At 51.7% G+C, this 15,162-nt stretch overlaps 1 protein-coding gene across 2 annotated transcripts in view; it reads left to right on the top strand.

Moving 5' to 3' along the window:
• The window catches only part of CLIP2 (CAP-Gly domain containing linker protein 2), a 75,024-nt gene extending 68,441 nt beyond the window's left edge, over window positions 1-6,583 (top strand). For both annotated transcript variants that reach the window (XM_061153397.1, XM_061153398.1), the window contains 2 exons: window positions 273-335; window positions 4,550-6,583. In XM_061153397.1, the coding sequence (XP_061009380.1) occupies window positions 273-335; window positions 4,550-4,561 (75 nt within the window). In that variant the 3' untranslated portion in view covers window positions 4,562-6,583. The remainder of the gene's footprint in view (window positions 1-272; window positions 336-4,549) is intronic.
• Window positions 6,584-15,162: the final 8,579 nt, after the last annotated feature.

Here is a 15,162-nt window from a genome sequence, read left to right as displayed (position 1 = left end):
CCTGGGTAGGGAAGATCCCCTAGAGGAGGGCATGGCAACCCACTTCAGTATTCTTGCCTGGGAAATCCCATGGACAGAGGAGCCTGGCGGGCTATGGTCCATAGGGTCGCACAGAGCCGGACACAACTAAAGTGACTTAGCACTCACAAACACACGCTCAGAGTTCAGAGCCTGAGATGGTCCTATTGGGAAGACCTCGCCATCTAGTGGACGAACCAGGAAATGCTGGCTGGTGAACCTCGCTCAGTCTCTCGCCCTTGACTCTTGAACAGGCCATCAGCAATTCCGGTTCTGCAAACGGCGTCCACCAGCAAGACAAGGCCCACAAACAAGAGGTAAGGGGCACCCTGTCCCCGGGAGGGTTTGCTCCGTCACTCCCACGGCCGTCGCGTACAGGCTGATTTCTCTGGAGAGGAAGCTTTGAAAAGGCACCCACAGGTACAAAGACACATTTTGCAAGAGCCTTTGGGTCACTCATAGAGGAGGGACCGTGGAGTCAAACTTGAGTCAGTTCCCATCCTGCTCTTTTAACCTTCCTCTTTCCAAAAAAAAACCTTTTATTATAAAAGAATATGTGCCTATTGGGAAACTTTTGGGAAAAAACTCATAAATACATAAGGAAGAGCACACTTGACATTCCCTGGTGGGCCAGTGGTTAGGACTCCACACGTCCACTGCAAGGGGCACAGGTTTGATCTCTGGTCAGGGGACTAAGGTCCCCCAAGCTGTGCGGCGTGGCCAGAAAAAACACACTCACCAGTAGCTCTTCTACTCAGCGATGACCAAGGTTGACATTTTTAAGTGACACAGTTCCCGAACTTTGCTCATCATGCACGTGTGTGTATGTGTATGTATGTCCACATGTACAGCCAGTCCAAACTATTCCCTGTTTGCAGACTCACCTGCTTGGTAACATTTATCTGTAACCCCAAACTCCACACTCACGGCACTTTTGTGTTCATTCATGGACACGTGCAGAGCAGAGAAAAATGTAATCACCTGAGACATGGCACGTTCCCAGATGAGTTTGTACAAAGCAGTGTGCTTGTACTAACATTCTGCAAACAAGTGTCCTTTTCACGGTCTACTTAGTGACACGTTCCTCACATTTTCATGCCTTTTTTCTTGGTGATTTCCACTGTTTAAAATGGCCCCCAAGCATCATGTTGTGTTCTAGAAGAGCCGTCTAGTGTTCCTAAGTGAAGGAAGGCTGCAGTGTGCCTTCCAGAAAATACTTTAGAGAAGCTCCATTCAGGCATGAGTTATAGTGTTGCTGGCCTTGAGTCCATTATTAATGAGCCAACAAGATGAATTCAGTGAAATGCTTTAAACAGAAGCATGCGTGAAACATGGTTACCTGTTGATGGATCGATGAAAATGTCAGATCAGAGATTTGCAGGAACCTTGTACTTCCACTGGGAGCAGTGGTTCAGTTTTTGCTAGTTTCATGACAGTTTGATTCTGTAGAACAGAACTCTTGCAAATCATGAAGATTGTTATATGTCTGTAAATGTATGTACACATTAACTTTAAAAAAAAAAAAAACTGTTCCTGGTAGCTCAGACTGTAAAGAATCTGCCTGCCAATGCAGGAGAGCTGGGTTCAATCCCAGGTCGGGAAGATCCCCTGAAGAAGGAAATGGCAACCCACTCCAGTACTCTTGCCTGGAAAATCCCATGGACAGGGGAGCCTGGCAGACCAGTTCATGGGGCACAAAGAATCAGACATGACTGAGCGACTAATACATATAGTTGACATAATCATGCTTTTTTTTATAATTGTATTTTTAAGATTTTTTTTAATGTGGATCATTTGTAAAGTCTTTATTGAATTTGTTACAGTATTGCTTCTGTTTTATGTTTTGTTTTTTTGGCCCCGAGGCATGTGGAATCTTAGCTTCCTGACCAGGGATTGAACCTGTACCTCCTGCATTGGAAGGCAAAGTCTTAACCACTGGACCACCAGGAGAAGTCCCTATACATTCTTTTTATTTAGAAATAATTTTTAATTGACAAAAAAGTTACAAGAATTTAAAAAAAGCACCTCGAGGGACTTTCCTGGTGGTCCAGTGGCAAAGACTCTGAGCTCCTAGTGCAGGGGGCCCCAGTTCGATCCCTGGTTGGGGAACTAGATCCCACAGGCCACAGTTAGAAAACCCCACAGGCTGCAATGAAGACTGAAGATCCCTCATGCTACAACTAAGACCTGGTGCAGCCAAATAAACAACTATGAAAGTGACAGTGTTAATTGCTCAGTTGTGTCTGACTCTTTGTGACCCCATGGATTGAGGTCCCCCAGGCTCCTCTGTCCATGGAGTTCTCCAGGCAAGGATACTGGAGTGGGTTGCCATGCCCTCCTCCAGGGGATCTTCCTGACCCAGGAATCGAACCTGCATCTCCTGCCTTGCCAGCAGATTCTTTACCACTGAGCCACCAGGGAAGCCCATAAATACTTACACATAGATAGAAACTAAAACTAAATAGCACCTAGAGCATCAGCTCTCCTTCCCCCCATAACACGTGGTTAAGATTTTGCCCCATTTGCTTTACTTTTTGTTCTCTATGTGTAGATATGTGTTATATGCATGTAATATTTTTCTGAACCATTTGAGTATAATTGCATATTCAGTCCATATTCCCTGAGAAACAGGGCATGATTTTACATAAACACAGTACAGCTATCAGTCTCAGCAAATGTCATGCTGTTATGAGATTTGTTAATATAGCCAATCATACTCCCTACCTGTTTTCTTCATTTGACCCTGGCGTGTCTTCACAGCTCTCTCCCTGCGGGTCCAGTCTAAGGTTAGTGAGGCTCATTGCATTTACTTGTTATGTCTTCTTTAGTCTCCTTACATCTGGAACATTTCCTCCATTTCACTTGGATTTTTATGGCATGGCATTTTTGAAACACAATCCCTCCCTCTTTGTTTAATAGAAGATTCCTCTTTTGGGGTTTGACTGTCCTTTGGGGTGATTAGAGCCCAGTTCTGCAATTCAGGCTGAAATACTCGGTTAAGGTCGTGTTCTTCTCCAGGCATCACGACTGGGGCACGTGATGTCCATCTGCCCTTCATTCCAGGTGTGAATCTTAATCACCTGGTCAAGGTGTTGTCTGACCCCTACTGTATGGTTACTGGTTCTTTCTGAATGAACATTGAGTGGAGACCCTGGAAGACCTTGTGAATTCTCTGTTCCTGACTCAAATGCCCCCTGGATTCATCATCGGTCTGTGAATTTTGCCTGAGCCGTCTTTATTGTGATGGTTGCAAAGTAGCACATAAATTATTTCGTTTTAATTTTTTTGGCCATACCACACTGCTTGTGGGATCTTGGTTCTCCAACCAGGGATCTAACTTGGCCCCCTGCAGTGGAAGGGTGGAATCCTAACCTCTGGACTGCTAGGAAACTCCCTAAATTATGTAATGGAGTAGATAGCGTGCTCCAACTCAACGGATATGAATTTGAGCAAATTCCGGGAGATGGTGAAGGACAGGGAAGCCTGTTGCACTGCTGTCCATGTGGCCACAAAAGAGTCAGATGCAACTTAGTAACTGAACAAGAACAAAGCATGCTCTAATATTCAATTTCACCTCCTGGTTTTTTTTGCAACTGAATATTTTAAATGTAGCATCTTCTCTCTTTCTTAAGCAGTCTCTGTAAAGTCTACGTTTTATAAAATTGTGGGTGGAAAATTGGTTTCCCAGGACTTTCATGGGCCTGACCCTTGCTGGGAATGTGTTTTGCTGGGTTCTGTATTAAGGGGGTGTCTGGTGGCCCACCCCCCACAGTTAGCTCCTGCCATTCACCTGCAGTGTTAGAGAGCCCACCTGGGGCCCAGGTGCCAGCCCAGTTAGGCTCTGTCTCTGGCTCCCTGTGTGACCTTGGGCCAGTGCGACCTTGGGCTGGAGGAAAGAAGGCTTGTCCTTCCAACTCAGCTGATGGAGCCATGGCTGCAGGCACTCACCTGGAGACCAGAGAACCCTGGCCACAGCATCTGCCGAGGGCCTGGCCCTGGGGCTGAGAAGCAGAGAGAGTTGGGTGTGGGGAGGTGGGGACCCCGCACTAGACCTGAGAGCAGGGTGGAGGCAGGAAGCTGTAGCAGGACCTGTCGGGGTTGTGTCTGCAGAGGAGCTGCCCGTACCCGGCCCCGTGGGACTTGATGTCCAGACCTTGTATGGCTTTATCCTGTGAGGCACACGGAGGTCACCCCAGTTTACAGATGTGAAAACTGAGGCTTGGAGTCTCAGCACCAGTTTTCCTTTCCTCGGATCCAGCCTCCACGCAGGCTCTCGGAGCTCTTTGTAAATCCAGCCTGCTCTTTCCTCTTCCCTTCAACTTCCCATAAACCGCTCCCACCCTGCCTCCTGTCTCGCTGTGCCCCAAACACTCAGCACAGAGAGTGCTCCTGCCTCAGGGCCTTTGCACGTGCTGGTCTTCCCACTACCTGGCACCGGCCAGTTCTCCTCCCCCAGCCCTGCCCCACTCCCTCTGCCACTTGCCCTTGAGCCTCCTGAGACCCTTGCTGACCGAGCCCTTGCTTTCTCCAGGACAAGCACTGACCCTGAGGGACACCGTGGAGCAGCCCAGTCCAGACCAGAGCCCCTCCAGCCTGCCCCGGCGGCGCCCCCTCCAGGCAGGGGGCAGGACTGTCGCTTTGAAGACAAGAACAGTGTTTGTAACAATGATGTACCTGCCGCCGTGGACAATCCCCCACCCCCAACCCCCCTGCCGGACCAGGAGGCTTCTTCAAGCACGACCTTCCACGGAGAGCGGTACAGGCCTGGCCTGGCCCCTGGGACCTGCAGCCTGGGCGCCTTGGACACCCAGCAGTTTCTGGTGTTGGCTTGGGGAGGCCGGGGCAATCTGAACAGGCCCCTTTCCCCAGGAGGCACTGCCCTGAGGACCGTCTTGGCCCCTGGGTATGTCCCCATTCCCTTTCTTCCCTTCCTTCTCCTGCGGGTCCCTCTCAGACCCCCAAGAGCCATTGTCCTAGGAAGGGGCCAGAGGAGGGCCCTAGCTTCCCCTTCAGGCGCCAAGGAGAGAAGCCCCGTCATTAGGAGGCAGGAGGCGACCCCCTTTACTGCAGCCTCTTCCAGACTAAGGCAGTCCCCAGGGCTTCTTGTCCCCACACACGAATGAGCCTCTTTCAAACGGTGGTACAAGTTCCCCTCAGCCCGTCTGCCCAGCAAGGCCCCAGGTTCAAGGTGCTGGGACATGGGCCCTTCGTTCTGACCCCAGCGCACATGCAGCTCCAATTGGCTGCTGTCCAGAGGGTGGTCCCCAAGGCCAGGAGCCACAGTATTAGGAAAGTCTGGAAGCCCCTTTCCTTCCCCGACCCATCCCCAGAGACCTGGCTCCTTGGAGCTGGGGCAGGGAGGCCCCAAACCAGTTCTTTGGGCGTGTTTTGACTGGTAGGTCATATGCGGTCCCCCGGGTTGACTTGATGTTCCGAAACTGGCCTCCCACTGGCAGATTCACCCATGCAGACCCGGATGTATACACCTTCTGACCCTCGGCACAGGCACACTCAGAGGGGTCACGCATGCACACATGCCGTGTGGGTGGGACCTTTGCAGTCAGTCATGGTCGGACCACACGGATGCCCACCCTCGGGCTCCAGGATTGAGCCCCAGGCCTGGCAGGGCTGCGATTGCACACACTGCTCACATGCCTGCAGCCTCGTGGTGCACAGAATCAGCCAGGTGCACGTGGGTGAGCCTTCAGGGAGGCGTGGCCACGCAGGCGCATCTGAACACACAGCCCAACAGCCCCCTTTCAGGGGTACGAGGCGTCTGCCTGGGGCATTTTAAGTCCTGTCTCCTGTAGCCAAGAAATGAACCCAAGGATTGACTGGGGAAGAAAAGCTTCCCCACCTCCCCTCAAGCCTGCCAAGTTACTCCAGCCTCGTTTGTGATTGGAAAGCCAGCGTCTGCCCGAAGCCCCACCTCTAGAGCCGGGAGACCCACGGATGGTTGCCTTGCACTGCAGCGTCTCCGTGGAGGCCTGCCCCACCTCCCCCAGCTTAGGGGCCTCTCCCCCTAGGGGTAGAGGGGGTGCCCGATGGTCCAGCACAGTGTTCCCCAGTTGCGCCAGGACGGGTATGCAGGTGGTGCCCAGGTCACCCCTGGGTGCTCCCAGGTACAGATGGGTGGTCTTCACGTCCTTGCCCCAAAGTAGCCCACCCTGGGGGCGGCCTGTTAGTCCTATCGGCCCCTCTTTGCTCCCCGTTGGCTTTCGGTAGCTCTTGCATGCGGTTTCATTAACAACGGTCTAGAAGCAATGCTGTAGTGGCTTAACCGAGTCAAATACTACTCTTTCCAGCAAAATCCGGCAGCTGCCCTGCCCACTGGAGGCACTGATTAGTCTACTAACAGCCAAAAGCCCACTCTGAGAGGAGCTGAGCCCCCCAGGATGGGCTGGCAGGTGGCAAGCGCTTTCCCCATGAGCATCTGCGCCTGCCCAGTGTATGCTCAGCCGTGCCCCTCCCCCAAGCCCTCCTGCACCCTCCCCTTCCCTTCCCCAAAGTGGAATTGTTGAACTGTGGCGAGTCTGTGCTCGAGACAATAAAGCTTGTGACTGAGGCCCAGGACCCTTGCGGTTTCCGCTTCTCTCTCTGGGGGCCTCCTGGCCTCCCCCCAGCGTCTCCTAGCTCATGAACACCCAGGTGCCAGGAGTCTGACTTGATCCTGTTCCTGGTGGACTGCTAGCTAATTCTTACTCAAATGTGAATGGCTGATAAGGGCCTCAGGGGGCCTGGTGTGGAACTGAGCTGCCTTGTCCGAGAAGAGGGAGCTCAACAAAAGTGGCAGAGAACCAGAGAAAGGGGGCATCCTGGAAGCCAGGTGAGGCTGCCAGAGAGGCATGAGGGTTTGAATTTGAATCTGTTGAAGATGTAAGTGGGCCCACAAGGAAAAATCGAAGTCTCCCCTGTACAAAATAGTGATGGATCAGCTAACAGATTGGATGAGTTCAGTGAGAACGCTTAAGATAGCTAATGCTGTCTCCTGCAGTAAGATGCCTTTAGATCATGTAGTCACTGTTTTGCCAGCTTTATGGTCATTTTGTAGGCTGTGCAATTGAGGGTCCCTCCCACCCTCCACCCCTCACCCCTCTCCACAGAGACCAAGCAAGGCTCTCGAGGTTAACAGCTGAATGGGTCCAGCTTTGTGCCCTTTCTCGGGCACTGCATCAGCAGAGTCCTTGAGGAAGCAGTGAGACTGTGCAGTGGGGGAATGAGTTTAAAAGGAGGGGCTGTGTGCTCAGGTGTGGACGGGGACCCACGAGGGACTCAACTGCAGAGAGAACTCCAGGGGGCAGTGTGGCCCGGTAGGGAAGGAGAAAAAAAGAACGTGAAAGTCGTGTCCGACTCTGTGATCCCCATGAGCTATATATATAGTCCATGGAACTCTACAGGCCAACACTGGAGTGGGTAGCCTTTCCCTTCTCCAGGGGATCTTCCCAACCAAGGGATGGAACCCAGGTCTCCCACATTGCAGGCGGATTCTTTACCAGTTGAGCCACAAGGGAAGCCCAAGAATACTGAGGTGGGTGGCCTACCCCTTCGCCAGGGGATCATCCCGACCCAGGAATCAAACCACGGTCTCCTGCATCGCGGGTGGATTCTTACCAACGGAGCTATCACGGAAGCCCTAGGACAGCAGCTGCCTCTCTCTCAACTCCCGACCCTGCCTTCTGCCGACCCCTCCCATTGGCTGAACCTCTGCCGACCCCTCCCATTGGCTGAACCTCTGCCGACCCCTCCCATTGGCTGAACCTCTCCCGGCCTCTCCCATTGGCTGAACCTTTTCCGGCCCCTCCCATTGGCTGAACTTCTGCCGTCTCCTCCCATTGGCTGAACCCAAGGCAAGGGAGCCTATTGGAGGCTGTGTAGGTCATTCCCTGGGGGCACAGCCCCCAGGGAGGAGATGGGGAGGCAACATGGGGACTAATGCAGCGCAATCGACAGTGTTCACCAGAGACAGATTGGGGGTGGCTTTTGTTGTCTTTGGGTTTTGTTTTTGTTTCTTTGCTGGGTTTTTTTGTTGTTTTGCCGTGCAGCAGCATGAGGTGTTTGGCGAAGGTAAAAAACCTGGTAAGTGACTGAAATTCAAAGCCAGACCGTCCAGTTCTTTTGTGGGTTTTTATTTTGGTTTTGTTTTCTTTGCTCTGACCATGCTTCTCAGCTTGTGGGATCTTAGTTCCCCTACTAGGGATCGAACCCTGGCCCTCGGCAGTGAAAGCACAGAGTCTTAAACACTGGACAGCCAGAGAATTCCCCAGACCGTCCAATTCTTAAACCTGCTCAGGTTCTTTGCGTGTCCCTGGGATCCCTGACCAAGGATCGAACCCCAGCTCCCTGCAGTGGAGGCTCAGAGTCCTAATCACTGGACCACCTGGAAAGTCCTGAGGCTGGATTTAAACAGCACCCAATTCTTAGGCTTACGCCACCTCAAATATAAATGGTCTCTATTTTTCCAGAACTCATCATGCCAGTATTTTGGAATTCAGAGAGCTTCTGCAGAAAGATTCTTTCTTCTGAGACCAAACACCACTGTTACTTATGTGTTTTTCCCCCATTTTACCCAAGGCACTGGGTTGGCCCTGTCCCCTGCCAGGTAATGACACTGAATGGGTCACCCTCCCCAGAGTAAAGCATTTCAGGGACTAGTTTAACCTTTGGTGGAAACGCTGGGGGCTCGTGGTCAAAGAAGAGTGAGATCCCCACCCACTCATGGCTCCCAGGCCAGCAGTCAGCGGAACCCCATGTTAACTGCTTTGAAGAAAGGATTGTGAGGGGTGGAGGGAGGGACTGTCATGGGGAGGGTGAGCGGTGTCTCTGGCCCTTACTGCCACCAGAGGGTGCATGGGACCTGAGGCAGGGTGGACAAGGGCTTGAATCTCATGAAAGGAGCTTCCTGAGTCCTTGTCTGCCCAGGGCTTGGCATCCAGAAGGTGGAGGATGGAAGGAGGGCACCTGAAGCAAGATGAGGGGGGCCCTCCACCAGGTGTGAAGCGGTGATGACAGTCTGCCTCACAGAGCCCTGCCCACAGGGTGCTCAGAGCCTGGAGGGGTGGGTAGGAAGCCCCAGGGCTGCAGCTGTGGGGGATGGGTAGCTTCAGAGAGGTGGCTACAAAGTCAAAGCCCAGGAGAGCAGCCTGGAACCCTGCAGCTGGTGGAGGGGGTGGGAGGAGTGGTCTCTGACAGCATCACCCTGGAAGAGACCAGGCACTGGGCACTCCTGGGGTTCAACCCAACCCCCCACCCTCTGACTGCGGGCCAGGCGTGTTGCTTTACTTCCATAAGTCTGTTTCTTCATCTGTAAAATGGAGAACATAAAACCAGTCTTGTGCACCCGTGGAGTCTGAGTGAGTCCACAGAAACCCTTAGGTTAAAGCCTGCCCCCAGTGGTTTTCTTCCCTCTCCCATCCAAGCAGGAAAGTAGCTCCTTCCCCATCTGCCTCTGGGAACCCCCACCTCTGGCTTGCTGGGCCCCTGGACAGTCCAGTTTAGAGGCAGCAAGAGTGCTTCCCCCAGGGCCAGGTCTGGGGTATGGTGGGAGCGGGTGGGAGCCTGGCACTCCAGACAGAGGGTGTCTCCACACCACCCCCTGGGCCAAGTTTCCTAACTTTGAAGTGTTAAAATAATGTCAGCCGTGCAGAAGAATTGAAGGTAGAATTCCCACATGCCCTTTACCAGCTTCCTCTCCTGTTAACTTCTTGCCCGATCATAGGACTGTGATCCATCCAGAACACTGACACTGGTAGGGTACTGTGAACTCAAGTACAGACTTTATTTGAATTTCACTAGTTTTTCCTCTAAATATCTCTGTTCTGTTCCAGAATTCCAACTAGGATCCCACAGGGCATGGATTCATCATCCAGTCTGCAGTTTCTCAGACTTTCCTGGTCTTTCACGACCTTGACACATTTGAAGAACACTCAACAGTTATTTCACCCAATGTCCCCCAGTTTGGTGTTTTCTCAAAATTAGATGCAGCCCTGAGGTGATGTGCCCTGTTGGGGTGCCATATCAGGGGTACCTGATTGCATCTGTCTCATTACCAGTGAGGGTTAACTTAGACCACTTGGTTAAGGTGATGTGTGCTAGGATTCTCCACCATCAACTTACTCTTTTGTCCATTTATAATTCGTAACTGTTTTGGAGGAAATGCCTTGAGATTATGCAGATGCCCCCTTTCTTCTTAAAGTTTCACCTCCGATTCTTTTTTTTCTATTTTTTGGCCATGCTGCACAGCTTGTGGCATCTTAGCTCCTGACCAGGGATCAAACTCGCACCCTTGACAGTGAAAACTTAGAGTTGCAACCATTGGACCTCCAGGGAATTCCCTCACCACTGATTTTTGCTTCTGTCTGCAGAGCTTGCCTGCTGTAATTTTTACTGTGATATTCCAGTAGTGGTTTTCTAGTTATCCATTTATTCTGTCTCCCTTTATTGACTAGAATTCTTCCTTAAGAAAGAGTTGTTTCTCCCCCACTTATCTATCTATTTATTTCGCTATGGACTCATAGGGCTTCCCTGATAGCTCAGTTGGTAAAGAATCCATCTGCAATGCAAGAGACCCCAGTTCGATTCCTAGGTTGGGAAGATCTGCTGGAGAAGGGATAGGCTACCCACTCCAGTATCCTTGGGCTTCCCTTGTGGCTCAGCTGGTAAAGAATCCGCCTGCAATGCGGGAGACCTGGGTTTGATCCCTTGGTTGGGAAGATCCCCTGGAGAAGGGAAAGGCTACCCACTTCAGTATTCTGGCCTGGAGAATTCCACGGACTGTATAGTCCACGGGTCACAAAGAATCGGATACAACTGAACGACTTTCACTTCACTTCGTGAACTCAGATAGTTATGCTGTCCTTTGTGTTATTATCCCATACAATTGCTATTTACTTTGGTGTTCACATTGTCCTGGCCCTGCCACTGGGCGTGCCTTTTGTTGGCCCCCCTAACTCGCCTGCAGCTCTGGGCAAGGCCTCAGCGTCCTCACTGTACATGGGGAGAACAGTGCTCAGGTGTGAGGAGTCAGGGTCACAAAGGAAATCCTGGGAATGGTGAGTTGGGCAGGGATGGGGGTAGCATTTCTCTGGGTCCCTCCTCCTGGGGGCCTTTAATCTTTGAGAAGATTAAGACTTGGAGCAGCAGTGTCTAGGGTGTGGGACTGAGCTGCTGGGGGCTGCAGAGAGGACGGGGTGTCCCCACGACACCTCTACCCCGATGTTCACAGCCCTGGCCCTTGGAGAGTGGCTCCCAGGGATGTGCAAAGAACCTGAGAAGGCTTAAGAATTGGACAGCATGGGGAATTCTCTGGCGGTCCAGTGGCTAAGACTGTGCATTCACTGCTGAGTTCACGGGTTCGATCCCTGATCAGGGAACTAAGATCCCACAAGCTGTGATATGTATTAGTCGCTCAGTCATGTCTGACTGTTTGCAACCCCGTGGACTGTAGCCCATCAGGCTTCTCTGTCTATGGGATTCTCCAGACAAGAAGACTGTGAAGCATGGCCAAAAAAATCCCCAAACAAACAAAAAGAATTGGATGGTCTGGTTTTGAATTTCAGTCACTTACCCACTTACCAGGTTTATGACCTTCGCCAGACCCCTAAACCTCGCAGAGCCACGTTTGTCCCTCTCTCTTTGGTAGGGACAGTGAAATACATCGCATGGGGTGGTTGTGACGATCGAATGTGACATCCTCTCCTCCCAACACAAATCTGTCTCCTCAAGGAAGCAGGTCTCAGGAACTGGGATTTCTCTTGGCCCACTTCCTCTCTTTACTCTGCCTTCCCCGGGGAGACATCAGCCGGACCCTTGAGGTCGTTTGGGAGGTCTTGGCCGTCTCCTCCAGAGGGAACTGGGGGTGAAACTGGCCTGTGGATGAAACACACACCGCTGACTGCCTGGGGACTCATCCAACTGGCCAAGCCTGCGATGCTTCCCACTCACCACCAGGTGTCGCCCTCGGCCCTCTCTCCGCCGCGTATCCATCCACTGACCGTGAACGGGGAGGAGGAGACTGAGTCCCGGAAGGCACATAGCCACATTCACAAACCAGAACGAATGCGGGCCCAGACGTCCCGGCGTGTGTCCCTACAGCTCTGCCCCTGTGGCCTCGCGGTCTTGCTTCCAGCCTCTGTGCGAGTATCTGTGTGGGACTAAGGCCAGCTGGGGGTGGACATTCATTCCATCACCAGGACCCTGCAGACCGAGACCTAACCCATCCCCGCTTGGCATCACTGTGGCCTCCCCACTCTGCAGCACCTAGGGTCTCAATGTGCCCCTCCTCACTCTTGGCCCTACCCTGCTCCGTGGAGCTGCCTCCTAGACATGGAATCTCTGTCCTCAACCTTTTCATCCCGTCCTCCTGGCCAGCCCCAACTCGGCGTACTTTTTCTGTTCCTCCTCCTACTCCCCAAAAGGGGCTGGAAGATGTCTTAATTCAGAAGTTTGGGGCCCAGTGTAAATTTAGGAGACAGTATGGCATGGAGTGAATAACAGGAGACTTAGTTCTCGAATCTTCTTTGGAACCTTGGGCAAAGCTTTCTGCTCTTTCCCTTGGGTGTCCCAGCAAAGGGAAGGACCCGCTGCCTCCAGGGCTGCCCCAGCACCCGTCTAGACACCTCTCACAGCCTCCCTCTCCCGGTCGCCTCGATCACCCTGGCCTCTGACCTATGCAGACAACTTGGCCTCCAATTTCCCAGAAGCCTCGAGCCTGAAACTTACCAGGGGCATCTTCATCTTCCCCCTAACCGGGTGTGCATCCCTAGACGTCATTAGGTTCATCCCTTCTTTTTTTTTTTTTTTTTTTTTAGGTTCATCCCTTCTTATCCTTCATCCCTCAGTCCTGCGTGGACCTCCCCCAGGTACCCGTCACCCTCATCAGGGCTCAGCCCTCAGATCCTGGCTCAAACCCCACAGCCTTGGAGAAACCATTCCAAGCACACACACATGTTTTTCTCCTCCTGCACGCTCCCCGCCCCTCATGGCAGAGACCACAGTCTGAACTTGTGCGTCACCTGCCTCTCCCAGAGGCCGGCACTAGGTATTTATTGCTCATCCACATCGCTCACTTTTAGCCCAGTGCCTGTACATAGTAGATGCTCAGTAAACAATTGTCGGATGGCTCTATCCCCACCCTGAGACACACACCTAAAGCTTTAATCTCTCCCTCCTCACGGTCATCTTCCTTGCGCTCCAAACGTTCCCAGGTTTGCCCTCTGTTCTAAAAAATGTAGTCCTTGGGACTTCCCTGGCGGCCAGTGGTTAAGAATCCACTTGCCAATGCAGGGGACATGGGTTCGATGCCTGGTCTGGCAAGATCCCACCTGCTGCTGGGCAGCTAAGCCCATGTGCCACAACTACTGAGCTCTCAGGTTCTAGAGCCCGTGCTCCGCAACAAGAGAAGCCCCTGTAATGAGGAGCCCTCGCACCGCAACGAAGAGTAGCTCCCACTCTCCACAACTAGAGAAAGCCCACCTACAGCAATGACGATCCCGCACAGGCAAATATAAATAAACAAGTAAAAATAAATGTACAACTGTGCATTGTTGTTATTCAGTCGCTAAGTCATGTCTGACTCTTTGCAACCCCATGGGGCTGTAGCCCGCCAGGCTCCTCCGTCCATGGGGTTCTCCAAGCAAGAGTACTGGAGTGGGTTGCCATTCCCTTCTCCAGACAATTGTGCATACTAGGTGTTTAAAAAAATTAAAAATGTAGCCACTTAAAAGTCTCTTATTTGTTCTCACTGACTTGTAATCTCAGTTTATTTTCTACATCTATGATCTTCTCCAAGCTTTTTGATGTTGTTCCCTTTAAAAAGGTTTTTCTCTTAGTCCTCTTTCAAGGTTACTTCTTGTTTAGAAGGTAAACAGCACTGTCTTCATTCTCAAAGTCACATCTTCATCCAGGGTCCCGTCCCCTTGAAAAATCTCTCTTCATCTCGTGGGTGGTCGTTTGCATCTCCTGAAACTGTTTACCTCTTTACCTTTCCCAAGTTTAATCTTTTAATCTCAGACTTTAGGCTTTGATCTTCGATCTTAAATCACATTCATTTTGTCACTTTATTTTATCATAATTTTAAACCTCTTAACTTTCATCTCTTGTTAAGGGTAACCTTTAAGCCCGATTTCCTGGTTGATTACAACTTTGTGTTATATATACACAATTTAAAGCTGTCATCTTCGTTTTCTTTCTCATTTCAAAAAATTCTCTACGTCTTCACTCGCTTTTGATTGTCTCAGTTTAAAATCATCATTTTTCTCGGGGATTATGTTTTCTTCATCTTCTCGGCATTCATCCTCGTTAAACCCTATGCCACTGGTGTTTTGAGGTTTGTTATCAACCCTGTTTGAAAGGTGAGCAGATGAGATGCAAGGAGAATAAACAGTTGCTGGAGGTCATAGGAGTGACCTGAGTGGCCGGAGGGGTGACCAACCGGGGCCACATGGCCGAGTCCAGGCTCTCACTCTCTGCTTCCCCCACTCCTGGCTCCAGCCTCTGCTTCACCCCAAGAGTCCACGTGGCCCTACTCGGAGATCCTGTCTCATCCTCCTGACTGTTCTGCAGGCCCCCTCAGGCAGCCCCGTGCATCCCTCTCCCCGTTCACTGCTGCTTTTTCCCAAAACCTTGTTCCAAGAGACTCGAGAGACTCCCTAGCCTCTTTGCAAATGTCACCTTGATTTACTGAAGCACGTGGTTGCCTCAAATCTCAAGCCAGGCCACCCAGGCTCTCATTAAGGACCTGCATGCTTTAGAATCCATGGTCTCTGACGCCCACAGCATTGGAGTCAGAACAGATTCTGCCAGGAGGATGGCTGGACCTAGAGGCCTGCTGGGCGGGAGGTCCCACCGCATGCCCCCTGGTCTTCAGTGGGGACTGATGCTGGGGTCCTCTAGCTGGTGATGGAGGACAAGACTGTCTTCACCAAGAACCTGGCCCAGCTTTACACCAGGCTGCCCTGACACTCATTTCCTGGATGGTCCAGTCTTGTTCTCTGAAAGGCTGCTTGAAAGCCAAGCCACCGTGTTGCACAACTCCAGGGGGCACTATTCATGTATTGCCGTGCAGGGATGCTGTGTGAAGGTCCTCCCGGTGGGCTGAGGCTCAAGGAGCAGCTGGCTCTCTCAGAATTTATTGTGAACAGAGGTCAT

This window comes from Dama dama, chromosome 10 (assembly GCF_033118175.1).
Source record: "Dama dama isolate Ldn47 chromosome 10, ASM3311817v1, whole genome shotgun sequence".
Lineage (NCBI taxonomy): Eukaryota > Metazoa > Chordata > Mammalia > Artiodactyla > Cervidae > Dama > Dama dama.
Note: the sequence above shows the minus strand (reverse complement) of the source record. Positions and strands in the feature narration are given on the sequence as shown.